Here is a 14,845-nt window from a genome sequence, read left to right as displayed (position 1 = left end):
ACCATCAACAGTTTTCATGATCTTCATAAGTGGCAGATCCTACTTAGAGATGGAAATTCAGCATGTGACTAACCAAAATCATATCCTGGATACTTTATATTGAAAGAAATTCTAAAAGCAAATACTGGGAATTGGCATTATCATGCCAACAGGATCAAACTCAAGTTTGATACTGTTAAATAAAATTCAAGTTTCTCAGCATTTGTTGCTTGAGTTAGAACATATAGTTCTAATTAAGGCTCAAGCTCATTAATTCTATTTTTTCAGGCTTTTGTTCAAAGGAGAAGGAAGTATTTATCTTATAAAAGAAACTTTTTATATCTGTAGATTAGTTGGTGAGAACCGCATACACAGCTGCTTTCACGAGATTCTTTTGTATTGACAGACTGTTCAATTTTATTTTATCAACATCTTATTATTTTATCAACATTTCTAATGAAACTTACTAGTTTGACATGATTTGGGAGATACGATACCTATCTATTTTTAAATATATACACATACAAAAAAAAATATTCTTACCAAGATGACTTGGAAAACAACGGGAAAAAGATGGATTTCTTCCACAAGGCTGTAAAAACATATTTTAAGATTTATTTAAAAAAAGAAATGAATTCTTATTTAACATACTAGACTCACAAAAGGAGCAGAGTAGTAGAATAGCTGTTGCCAAAATCCATGACCCAGAACCTCAGCCTTTGACTAGCTCTCAACAAAAATGAGCTCCACTTCAGCTATTAAATAGAAACAGCAATGTTATACTGCTTTGGAAATTACTTCTAGGTCTGCTTCACTGATGCGATTCAAGTGAGCGGAACAGTAATTAAATTAATATTTTTAAATGGCAGAAATTAATCAAAATTCAGAAATATAATAGCATACATACTATGAAACAGTCAGCATGCACCATTAAAGAACTTGAATTAATAGACTCAGCACACATAGCGAAACTATAAATATGCTGTGTTTTTTAAAGCATGCTACATTAACTAACTTCTTCAGTTTAACATATTAATATATGATACATTTGTCAGCCACTTTTCTTGACAATACCAAGGAGTGGTTACCCAAAAGAATTTAGCTATATTCTCCTGAATTTCAAAATCAGTTACAAACCAGCATGTATATATTTATAAGAAAGAATATTCTCAAAAACCTGTAATACTTTACATTAATGCAGTCTTTTCTACTTAGAACCCCAAACACTTTATATTTGTTAGTAAAGCACGTATCTGTCTCACAGTCACTACGATGATATACGAACTATATGATTCCATACTCTTTCCTGTATTATACTAGTTTGAAGAACGATTCTCCATTTTCCTTACACACTGTACTAGATGCCTATTCACAAAACACCACAGAGAACACCAAATTTTGTGTTTTGAAGATTTTTCTCTTGTGTCTTTATAACAGTACTGAAGTGCTTCATAAAAAATAGGTAGGTTTAACCTTGTGACACAGCTATAAGATAAGATTGTATTAGGAAGTCCATGTAATAAAAGCAGAACTCAAACACAGAGAACACATCTGAAAGTGTTGAGGATGTCCACTATGCTCAACATGATGCAGATGCATTTGCATACTTATTCAGGGAACTCGGCATACAACATACTACAAAACTGTCTTGCAAGTAGTATGTCAGTTAAAAACACAAAGTTATATAGTTTTCTATGAATAAACAGGAGTTATATTTGACTAAAATAAACATTTTGCTTCATGTTTGAAGCTTTACTGTGTAATACTCTATATACTGGCCTCTGGTACAACAATGATCAGATTAATTCTGTTTGGTAAACTATTTGTTAAAAAGAACCCACACGTTCCTAAAATTATATGTTTCCATTTAAGAGTTTTTAGTCACGTCCAGTAAGAAAAGAGAAGGTACTGTTTTTATGGACAGTGTAAGCTAAAGCACTAGATTGTGAACTGAAGCAACTAAAAGGAATTGCATGTTCTCTTCTATGAATTTAATGAGAAAATTGAAAGTGGGCTAGAGTAAACATCCAAGGGTCTTAAAATCATAAAATGTTTCCTTTAGATTAACATCACCTATCAAAGCCCTGGTTGTTTATATTTGCTGAAATCATGTTACATAAAGGAAATATAATATGGTAATAAGGAATGAAAGACACACAAACAACCATATTTATGAAGAACTGAGAATTACTTAGAAGTCATATATGTGCATTGAAGTATAAATAATGATTACCTATTTCATATCATTTTCCTATTTCTCTGATCCTTGCATTCACCTAAATGTAATCATGATTACCATATAGAATCTATATGAAGTTGGGGTGGGAGTGGGGGCTTACTGTAAGATTTATTACATTGTACAGCACTGGCATGCAGACTTAGAGACAAGTAAAACTCATCTACTAAATTGGTCAAAGCATAACAAAATGATATAATTGTCTGCACCTATATGAATGAACATGTTTATTGTAGTTACGTAACAGCTTTGTTCAACCAGATGTATTCTATTTTTCTTGCATACAGAAATGTGTAAAAGCACAAGTTACACCCAACAGAAAACATAATACATTCTGAGAGAGAAATACAAGTATATAAGGAACAAAGCTCGTGATTTCTAAGTTGAGAAACCTGAATTTAAGGACAATTTCTGTTCTTATTAAGTTGATGGATCCATATGCGAGGGAAATCTCAATAAGTTCTCTACATAGGTCAGGAGAACCTAAAAGCTATTCTCCCCTGTGCCATCTAACAACCCTTAAATAGACAATTAGACACAGCCTGGTCATAAAAGAGTCCCAGGATTGCAGATACAAAGAGTTATTATATTTGAGGTTCATCTTCCAGGGCCAAATCTACTAGTTTAATTAAAAGTTTCAATTATGTTTGTAAAACAGAATTTTGCTGATGCGGGTATAACAATCCTGGATGTAAAAAAGGTCATTTAAACACAAACTCCCAAAAAGAGCAACTATTGTAACAGCAATCATATTGACAAAACGAAGCTTTGCCAGCACAAACCTTCTTAGGCTTAGGGCGTATTGGAATTACTTATCCCAGCAAAATCTGCTTACTTTGCTATGTAAGCAGCACTTAAACTGAGAACACATTAGCAGTAAAATACAATCAAATACCAAGAATAGGTAAGCTACCCTAATTTAGGCAAAACTTAGAAAAACTCCTTTGTGGCAAAGAGTAATTTATGAAACAACTGGTTTCAAAAACTTTAAGCAGTCCCAATTGTTACAGAGTTACAGAGTCAGATATACTTTCTGCTGAGATAAGTTAAGATGAAACTATAGCAAATATGACTATTCTTAAAGGTCACGTGCAAACCTTTATGATTCAAACAAGAAATAGCTGCAGCTTTTGAAGAAAATTACACACATCACTTCAGTAAAGCACAAAGTCACATTGAACAACATATTAAGACAAAGCTTAAATCTGATTTATTCCAACTTTGTGTATGTGCACGAGAGAGTGAGTGACATTATCACATTCTTCATTGCCACCTTACAAAGTTTTACAAAGGAAAAGTCTTAAAGCAGGTGGAAGAGAAGTTTAGCCATGGGATTTATTTCACAGAATGGCCATACTCTAAATCAAAAGTAGTTTGGTTCTTTGTAGCTTTTTAAAAATTTATATTAAATCAGGTCCTATCCTGTTTAGAAAAAATACAGAATCAGAGAACTACAGGCCTGTCAGTCTAACCTCAGTACTGGAGAAGGTTATAGAGCAGATCTTCTTGAGTGCCATCACGTGGCACATGCAGGACAACCAAGGGATTAGGCCCACTCAGCATGGGTTCATGAAAGCCAGGTCCTGCTTGACTAACCTGATCTCCTTCTATGACAAGGTGACCCGCTTAGTGGATGAGGGAAAGGCTGTGGATGTTGTCTAACCAGACTTCAGTAAAGCCTTTGAAACTGTTTCCCACAGCATTCTCCTGGAGAAACTGGCTGCTTATGGCTTGGACAGGCATACTCTTTGCTGGGTAAAAATCTGGCTGGATGGCTGTGCCCAAAAAGTGGTGGTGAATGAAGTTAAATCCAGTTGGTGGCCTGTTACAAGTTGTGTTCCTCAGGGCTTAGTATTGGGCCCTGTTCTCTTTAATACCATTATCAATGATCTGGACAAGGGGATCGAGTGCACCCTCAGTAAGTTTGCAGATGGCACCAAGTTGGGCGGGAGTGTCGTCCTGCTTGAGGGTAGGATGGCCCCACAGGGGGATCTGGACAGGTTGAATCGATGGGCTGAGGCCAATGGTATGAGGTTCAACAAGGCCAAGTGCCAGGTCCTGCACTTGGGTCCTAACAACCCCATGCAGTGCTACAGGCTTGGGGAAGAGTGGCTGGAAAGCTGCCCATCAGAAAAGGACCGGGGGGTGTTGGTCAACAGCTGGCTGAATATGAGCCAGCAGTGTGCCCAGATGGCAAGAAAGCCAACAGCATCTCAGCTCATATCAAGAATAGCATGGTGAGCAGGAGTAGGGTGGTGATTGTCCCGCTGTACTTGGTCAGCACTGGTAAAGCCCCACCTCGAATACTGTGTTCAGTTTTGGACACCCCACTACAAGAAAGACATTGAGGTGCTGGAGCATGTCCAGAAAAGGGCAACGAAGCCAGTGAGGGGTCTAGAGCGCAAGTCTCATGAGGAGTGGCTGAGGGAACTGAGGTTGTTTTATCTGGAAAAAAGGAGGCTGAGGGGAGATCTTATCACTCTCTACAACTACCAGAAAGGAGGATGTAGTGAGGTGGGGGTCAGTCTCTTCTCCCAAATAACAAGCGATAGGACAAGAGGAAATGGCCTCAGGTTGCACCAGGGGAGGTTTAGATTGGCTTTTAGGAAAAATTTCTTGACCGAAAGGGTTGTCAAGCATTGGAACAGGCTGCCCAGGGCAGTGGTTGAGTCACCATCCCTGGAAGTATTTAAAAGACAGGTAGATGTGGTGCTTAGGGAGATGGTTTAGTGTTGGACGCAGCAGTGCTAGGTTAATGATTCGACTCGATGATCTTAAAGGTCCCTTCCAACCTAGACCATTCTATGATCATACATATAAGCAAATTATAATTCTAAATATCAAGTACTCACATTTCCTTCTCATGTAAATCTACACCCATATAAACAATACTAGCTCAAAGTAACTGGTCATCTGATTTTATAAGACTTATCATCAGTACAGTCTGATTTTTTAACTCTAATAATTTTCAGAATGAGATTATGCCTCTGATTTTGCTTTCAAAAAATACACGTGATCTGTTTTTCTAAGACATCCTAAATTGCCTTCTTGCAAAATACAAACCTACTGCAGGACACTGAGCACAGAACAAAGGCTTTTTGTTACATGTGTGATCCCTTAACAATCCCAGGCACATACTTTGAAGTAAAATCCTTACCACTGGACTTCTAGATTAGAGCTTTCTGTCCCAGCACTTGCATGCAAAAGGAAGTACCAAATACCAGGATGTGAATTTACATTGCCTTGCAGTAACTTCTCACATGACTAATTCTGGGACATACTAATGAAGGCAATCTTGAGGAGAGCGCACAAGACTCTCCTTTCTTATTGGGCATCAAATATATTTGTACTGGCTCCCTCGGCAGAATTCTTTGTTTGATGAAAATGTGATGGGATATTTCAGTTCTAAGTGTTCAAGATGGGTATTATACCAAGTTAGAAAAAAAAAGATAGAATGAAATCAATAAAACTTCTGATCTTGTGCCACTTGCAAAGCAGTTTAATAATGTCACTATTTTATTCCTCTAATTTAAAGTCTAACAATTGAATATTCTTATTTAGTGCCTTCTTTAACTAAACTTTTAAAGTAAATTCTCTGCTTAAATACAAAACCATAAATTCTACATGTCTAGGCTGCTGGTTTCCTCCATTATAGGTAGGATTTACCTGTAGGTAGGCTATACCTACAGCAGCAACTGGTCCCTAGATAAAGGAAACAGGGCAAAATTCTTCTATAAAAATAAAGAGTAGTGAATTTTCAAAAACACCGAGAGTTGTGTTCTTAAGCCTCTACATTTTCAAAAATCAGTATATTATAGTATTGTCATAAGTTTTTTTAAACAAAAAAGTCACAGATTGCTACACCTGGAGTAAGCACTACTAATTAGTCTTTCACTTCTCATTATACAGAATAAATACATTTTCTAGAAGGATATCAAAGCAACAAATAAGACACACCTCATAATAAAAAACAGGAGTTAACATACAAACAGAATTTGATTTTGATTCCTGACAAATGACTTAAGAATCTGTGCTCTTTACATCATGATGCACTGCAGTCTGCTGTGGTTCATGTCTGTATTTTTGGTCTGGATTGTTCATAAAAAAACGCAAACCCACAAGTGTGGAAACGTTTGCATTATCAAACTGAAAAGCTGCAACAAAGGTTAGAGAATAAATACAAAATGGCCAACACACCCATGACCTCATGCCACTTTAGCAGCATAGAAGGACAGAAAGTTGGTGGACATGTTCAACTGGAAACGCCTTGATCTCAATCTTATACAGCAAGTAAACCCAGGGATGTAAGTTTCTAAGTTGGAAGAGCCTCTCAGGGCCATTGGTGCCTTGAATAAATTACAGAAGAGTTCATCTAAATTTACTCTTTTGGGTTGAATCCCAAATAATAAAGACCCACCACTGAACTGGAAAGTTTCAAAGTCATCTTACTGCCACACTTTCATACCATGCCCTTCAGTAGCTGTTCAAAGCCAAAGACAACGATCTTACCATTGATTTTAAGAAATATTATACCAAGGCACAATTTACAATGGTATCTACCGTAAAATACACCAGGGAGAAGATCTATCAACCTTATCTTTAGGGGTCCCAGTATTTTACAGTCAATTTTCCTGAAAAGAGTTACTCTCCAATTCCAGTTCCTAAGCCTTCTCAGCTACTGTATTTTACATCTCAAATTACCCAGGGGGCAAAGAGGAAGAGATGACTTTTGGCCTTTCTAAAGGCAGAAAATTATGTTGGAGATAGAATAATTAGATTTTTATTTAATGCTTTACTTTTTGTAGTAGACAGGAAAGGAAGACAAACACAACAATGAAGATCTGTATGTAACAGAGATATACATCACCATTATTTGATGATTTTAAAGATCTTTCACAAAAGTATAATTAATATTCAATATGGGAAACCTAAAAAGGAAAGGCTGACTGCTATTCATAAGCACAAAGCAACTAAATGTGAGAATTAAAATAAATGTACAACTCCACTGTAATAAAAATATCTGAAGTAGGATATTTCTTCTTTCAAATATCTTTAGTATTTGCTACAACTGTCAAAGTATGTGAAATTGAAGGAATGTATTTTTCAATAAGTATAATATGAAGATTTGTATTAATGTACTGATCCATAGCAGTTTTGTTTTTATATGTATCAGCAGCTGAATTGTTAATAACTTCCAGTAATTATGTGGTGAAATAAAAGGGGCTTATTTTCAGTCCCAGCATAAGCTCAAAAACTGTTGCACATGTTTATTGGAAGGGTGACAATGCAATGCCAGTCATTTTGCCAGTAGTCTCAGCAAGCTTATTGAAGGAGAACAGTTTGTTTTCAATTCCTGTTCAGTTTCAAGCTTCAAAATTCATATTTTTATAGGAATATGTGCCTTTTGATATGTCTAAACTATAACATAGTGTTTCACCAATTTCCCATTATTTCCTACAATTTTACAATATTCACAAGTAGTATAGGAATCCCAATGAAGAATCCTGATATAAAATGCCCCCCTTTTTTAATATAAATTCATAATACAAAATAACTCCCAGTCAGTGAAGCAGAAATTGGAATAGGGTAAGAAAATTACATTAAATTTTTTAAAAAATTCAGGAGTGAAGTATCTGTGTTATCAGCTTCAAATATGGGCCTACAACATGGTATAAAACAAGAAAACATTATGACCAAAAAGCTTGAGGGACACTAAGGCTTATAGTCATAAATAAAAATGTTTGAAGCTGTCTGACAAAGTTGCAGCCTCTGCAACCATGCTCTGCATGTTCAGTGGAAACATAAAACTTCTACCTTACTGGAATTATACCAATTTCTTGCTTTTCAGGGTATATAATCTTTGTTTCACTTATCAAAAGAAATTACGTGAAGTTTGACTCCTTAAAAACATCTGATTTTAAAAACTGTCTTTCTTTCCCTTGGCCACTAAGTCCTGAGGGATATTTTGCTTGAAAATTTTATATTAATATTAAATTTTCATTATGTTACCTTAATGATGTCTTCACACCTATGAGTCAATGCTTCTTCTTAGCTTTGAAAAAGAATTCATTTAGTCTAAAACATTAAAAATACACATTTAAGCCATTTTCAATAGTGTCCTATTTTCTCCTATTATAAAATATCTTCATTCACTCTGATATCAAGGATTTGAGATTTAAAGTCCATTCAGAGAAGTAATTTGTCCTATCTGCGAAGTGCTAGCATCTCTAACGTAAAGTAATATGCCAGGGTATTCCTAGTCAACCAGTACCATCAGAATAAAAGAAACCAATGTTCCTCCTGACATTAGATATTTACTTACTTATTATACAGAGCCTAGCTTTCCAATCATAGAATGGTTTAGGTTGGAAGGGATCTTAAGGATCATCTAGTTCCAACCCCCCTGCCATGGGCAGGGACACCTCCCACTAGACCAGCTTGCTCAAAGCCCCAAATTTAGTTGGTTCTATTGTGGGCCACAAAAATAGTCCAATATTGCCAGAGATAACACCTACACCCACAGTTTACTTCAGTTTGTTCAGTGACATATTTCAATATGGATATATGGTTGATATTATTTTCTATTCCACTTATCTCTAAGAAACCAAATCAGGAAAATTATGCATTGATTTACATATTACACTAACTTGCAGAAAATGACAGAAACTGATTTACAAAGCCATAAACAGACACTAACTCTAGTTTTGATTAATCCAGTTTTCCATGATAATTTTACAGATTGTTTTCCTCTTACTGTGCAGAACAATCAAAATTGTATTCTGAGCACTTCTTCACTGTTACTAGATATTAGAATTTACTAGAGAAAAAAAGCTCTATTTTGGGACAATTTTCAAAATGTAAGGTGCATCTAAACCACAATTTGCAAATACACTCAAAATTCATCTATTCAAACTGTCTTAACACATTTTAACTTTAGTTTTATTTCACTCTGAAAGAAAAGATTTTCAGGAAAACTGGACTGTACTAATGTGTCCAGGGGTAGCCCTGGCTGCAGTGACCGTGAGACAGTGGAGTTCAGGATCCTGCATGGAAGAAGTAGGGCAAAAAATAGAATTGCAACCCTGGACTTCAGGACAGCTGACTTTGCCCTCTTCAAAGACCTACTTGGAAGAATCCCATGGGTTAAGGCTCTAGAAGATAGGGGGGTCCAAGAAAGCTGGTCAATATTCAAGAACCACTTCCTCCAAGCTCAAGATCGGTGCACCCCTCTGAGTAAGAAATCAAGCAAAGGCGGCAGGAGACCTTCATGGATGAGCAAGGAGCTTCTCAAAAAAATCAAATGGAAGAAGGAAGTTTACAGAATGTAGAAAAAGGGACTGGCCACTTGGGAGGAATATAGGAACATTGTCAAAGTATGCAGGGAACAATGAGGAAGGCTAAGGCCTGCTTGGAATTAAATCTGGCAAGGGATGTCAAGGACAATAAGAAGGGCTTCTTCAAGAACATCAGTAGCAAAACGAGAACTAAGGAAAATACGGGCCTGCTGCTGAATGAGGTAGGTGACCTGGTGACAGAGGATGCAGAGAAGGAAGAGTTATGCCTTCCTTGATTCAGTCTTTACTGCTAAGGCTGACCCTCAGGAATCCCAGACCCTGGAGGTAAGAGACAGAGTCTGGAGAAAGGAACACTTTCTCTTGGTCAAGGAGGATCAGGTTAGAGATCATGTAGATGAAATCAACACCCACAAATCCATAGGCCCTGATGGGATGCACCCACAAGTGCTGAGGGAGCTGGCAGAGAAGAGAAGACTGAGAGGGGGCTCTCATAAATATCTAAAGGGTGGGTGTCAAGAGGATGGGGACAGAGTCTTTTCAGTGGCGCAGGACAGGGGGCAACAGGCACAAACTGGAACACAGGAAATTCCATCTCAACATGAGCAAAAACTTCTTTGAGGGTGACAGAGCACTGGAACAGGCTGCCCAGAGAGGCTGTGGAGTCTCCTTCTCTGGTGATATTCAAAACCCCCACCCCAGACACCATCCTGTACAACTTGCTCTAGGTGAACCTACTTTGGCAGGGGAGCTGGACAAGAAGATCTCCAGAGGTCCCTTCCAACCTCTACTATTCTGTGATATAACTGCAGGATTGTCCTCTCTGCTAAAGACTGACTTAGGAGACCCGTTTCCAAGTCCCTGATCAATTTGATTCAAAGTGATCTAGTAAGTACCCCAGTTACTACGCTCACCCGAACCAAACCATATCAATCATCCATTCCAAATCTTTGTATTTCACTGAAGTATATCTCTGTTTTAGTTTAGACAAAATAACCTATCTCAGTGAAATTTTGTTAAGAGTTTGTGTTATCAGAATGGAGAGCAATGAGGACTTAACAGTGATATAGTAATCAATAAGAGTTCTGTGGAAAAGAAATGCAAACCTTACTCTAAAAATACACATCTTACAATCAGGCTCTTGGCATGTCTATAAAAAGAATCATATTTCTTCATAAACTTTCGATATCAGATGAATTAAAAGACAATGAAATTCAAGTATGGTCAAGTAATCATGATAACTTCTGATAAACCTACTCATCTCCTGAAGTATCAGAAATGATACAACTGAACACCTTTCAATTACAATTATAATATCTTACTCTGAAAACTGATTTTAAGAAGTATTATGCCTCAAGAAATATTTCAGCTTAAGGATGAAGTTCACTAATTGTCACAAATGGAACTGATGAAAGGCTAGTAAATCTTACTTCCTTTAAGGATCCTAAACCATTGTTTTCAGCAGAGCTTTTTTGATGTTGCTGCTGTTAAAGCTTGAAGACTTATATTTTCTGAAGTTTGACCAGGTTGTGATTGCATATTTTAGACTGTTATTGTACACAACAGGAAAATAAGAAAAACAATTCCATTCTTACTCAAGCGTTAAAGACTTGTTTGAAGGCACGGAAGCACAACAGCGTTAGACCTTTCTCCAGTTCTGCTACTCTTTAGCATTATAAAAACTTTAATGCAATTTTTATTTAATATAAGTTAATTTTCAGATTATTATTTAACATAAAATACACATGCTGTTTCACAAAATTATAATAGTCTAGGATAAATCAATAGCTGGTTAGACAAGTTATTTCAACCATATCTCAGACACATTTCCAAAGCCTTTTGTTTTTTATGTATTTATAAACTTTAAAGTCAAGCATGACTGAGATTTCAGCCTTAAGGAAATGCAATTCCTTAAACATAAAATCATCATTTGCTAAATAATTTTAACTGATTTGATATATGAAAAAGCCTCAGACAATTCTCAAAAAACTTTTAGTCAGATGTTCTTAGTCATATGATCTAATTTTAGGTAGTCCTGCGAGGAGCAGGGAGTTAGACTCAATGATCCTTATGGGTCTTTTCCAACTTGAGATATTTTATGATATAAAAAACACAACAGTATGTCAAGGAACTTTTTCTTCCTTCTGGCCTTCTGTAGCAAAGCACTCTCGTGCCTGAGAGTGTTCACGCAGAGCTATTTATACAAATAAGGATTGCAATTAGTCTTTTATATCAACCAAGATCTTTGGTTATTATTCTTATCCCTAATAAATTATAAACATGATCTGTTAAAAGAAAGAATGAGTGTGACACAGTAGTTCATTCACCAACAAAATCAACACTCTACCAGTAACCTCAGAACATTTCCAAGACAGCAAAGCATTCATGTTAAACCTCAGACTTTCAACACTTTGTGAGTCAGATAATGTTAATGAAAGCTTCTGAACCCATATCAATTCTTGAAAGGTGATCTGTAAGGTGTAAACATAAATACACCCATCTGCTAAATTACTGACCTGTTTTCAACGCACTAAATAAGGAAGGTAAAGTAGGCCTTACACCTTCAACCTAACTCATTTGAAACTCCTCTCTTTTAAATTTCCTTCAGATCATGACACAGCAAGAAGCAAGGAAGCTGCATAAAGGACACTTAGTGGGTTTGGGGCCTGTTCTAAAATAGCATACAGTATTGTAAATCCTTCCACATATTCCCCCCCCCCCCAAAAAAAAAAATAATTCTTACTCAATTTAAAATAAACAAAAAAGCTTTGGATTGATAGAGCCATGGCTGACCGGGGACAAATGGAAGGCAGGGGGTGAGATAAAAGCAAAGGTCCCAGTTCAGACACCAAAGATTGCTTATTCAGGCAGTCAACTAACATTGATTTCAAGTGTTCCAAATTCATATGAAATTTCATTCTACTACCACAATCTCTGGCAGAAGTTTGAAAGACAGATACAATAGAAGTCTGACAACGCTTCCACAAAGCAAGACCTTTTCTTCACAGAAGCACTTGTAATCAAGCATCTCTTAGATATTTTAAAAATAATTAAGGACTATCTAAAGGAGAAAAGAGCCTTTAAAGTGAACTTAAGCCACCCATTCAACAATGGGATTAAAATCTGAATTGAAAATGAAAATCAATATTTCAGATTTTAATTTGTGTAGAGATTGCAATTCTTGCATGTGTGATTACCTGCAACTGTTCTTTCTATGCAGAGTCTCTAGGGAAGAGACTGGTAAATATTTTGGAACTTGCTAAAAATCCAAACCCATTTTCTGTCACTGAAAGAAAGAGGACACAAGGGCAAATCCATCCTGAGCTGAAAAAAAAATCTAGGTAAAAATGAAGCTTTATAAAAATTATTTTTAATAAGTATTAACTACATAGTTACAAAACAACCTTATCTATATTCATTCAATAAAACTGCAAGCAGGTAGAATACCACCACTCAGTGTTACAATAACAAGGTTAGCTTTCAGTCCTCTGAATATTTTCTCCATTTAAAAAAAAAATTAAAAACCACACAAAAAACTACCTAAAACATAGAATTTAGCTATTAAAAAAGAGCATGAGCAAGAAAATGTTGAGATAACATTTGGGAATAGTAGCATATCTGAGTTGGATCTGCATGAAGATTTAGGTGTCCTCATGGTCCTACAATTTCCAGTCATAAAAAATAAAAGCATCTATTTTTATGCATGTGGAGAACATTGGTGTAAAATCAGATTTACAATATTCAGAACACTGAGCAGGGATCTAGCCAATATGAAAGCTGAAAATGCCCTTATTTTCCAGGTTTAGTAATCAATACCCATTTAGGATACACAGTCTCATGCATTACTCGCTTTTCTTATTTTCTTTTTAAAAAGGGTAATTTGGGGCTTTGTTGTGTTTTGTTTTAATGATTACCAAATGTCTTCCTTAGAATTGTAAGAAAGACACAGCTACCAAACCTCTTCTTCAACCCCAGCCTTCTCCAGGGAAATTTAGCTAGTCTGTAGGCTATGGTCACTCTAGATAGGGTTACGCTTCAACCTCTCTTTCTGAAGCTGTCCTACTGAAGGGAAAAAGAATTAGAGGTTTATTAGACCACAGAAGGACAGAGTAACTGTCACCTATTTTTTTAGTTCACCATCTGGCAAAGTGAGATCAAAGTGTGTACCTTGTTTAAAACTCTCTGCTTTCATAGGAGAGATTTAAAAGACAGAAAATGTGATGTTTACAGATACTAACTTTTGAGAAAAGTCAGATGGGGGGGTTGAAAATCTGGGTATTACAGACATTCTAAGCTGAACAAATGAGTAGAAGCTATTCTGAAGAACAGAACTGGTGGGCATGCCCAGAGCAAGAACCATGACATTAATTTCAAAGGGATGAAACGTCAAACCTATGACAGATCTTTGAAGAAGTCAGTCAGCAAGTGGACAAAGGAAAGCTGGTTGATACAGTATTCTTGAGCTTTCAAAATGTATTTTATATGGACCACTACTAAAGGGTCTTAAAAAATAGGGAGGAGTGTTCAGATTGCAAAAGGTACAGCAAAAGGAGACAATATGCCAGAAACGCATTAAGTAGTACATGCTGTTTTTTCACTGTAAAAACTTGATACCATCAAATTAAGTGGCAAGTGCCAGAGTAAAGAAAGAAAACCAAAGTAACCCACTAAAGATGATAAATCTTCCTATGAATGTGATTATGTTATGGAATAATTATTAGCGCTGAAAGTTATTTGTCAAATATCTTTTTGAAATCACATAAATGAAGTGAAAATTACTCATCAATAGCTAGTATCTACAGAACACCGCATCTTCTTACATGTCTTCTGAATAAACAACTCGCAGGGGGCTGAGAAAGCCTGCAGAAAGTATTGCGACTTGCATACCTTCTTCCTGTAGTCTTCTCTGGACACCTACAGTTGAAAACAAGTCAATGGACTGGATAGTGGTTCAGAATTGCTTCATACTGAACAGAGGATTTGTGGCAGAACTGAATTTTCTCAAGTCTGCAACTCCAACTGCAGTACCCTAATCAGCTGACCCTTCCTCATTACCTGGTTATTTTTTGTTCACTATTTATATTCACAATGGCAAAAATTCACTATTGAAAGTGAAAACAGCCAAGAATTAATGGTATTTTCTCCTTCTGCTTAATGCTTTACATTAAAAGAGTAAATTTGTGAACTTTACAATATGACATTTTTCAATAATTGACTGAACAGTAACATCAAATAGCCGTGCGTTTTTAAAATTTGGACATTTGGCAATTGATCAGCAACACGAAAGAGGAAACAAAATTACAGGTATAAGGTTAATAGCTAATTTCTGTACTAAAGG

At 36.2% G+C, this 14,845-nt stretch overlaps 1 protein-coding gene across 1 annotated transcript in view; it reads right to left on the bottom strand.

The window, feature by feature from the left end:
- The window catches only part of ULK4 (unc-51 like kinase 4), a gene marked incomplete at both ends in the record, with an annotated part of 260,007 nt that overhangs the window by 130,222 nt on the left and 114,940 nt on the right, over window positions 1-14,845 (bottom strand). Inside the window, one exon of the mRNA XM_082499551.1 lies at window positions 523-571. Within this exon, the coding sequence (XP_082355677.1) occupies window positions 523-571 (49 nt within the window). The remainder of the gene's footprint in view (window positions 1-522; window positions 572-14,845) is intronic.

This window comes from Vanellus vanellus (genome assembly GCF_965231255.1).
Source record: "Vanellus vanellus genome assembly, chromosome: 2".
In the NCBI taxonomy this organism is placed as follows: Eukaryota; Metazoa; Chordata; class Aves; order Charadriiformes; family Charadriidae; genus Vanellus; species Vanellus vanellus.
This window is presented reverse-complemented; position numbering and strand designations above follow the sequence as displayed.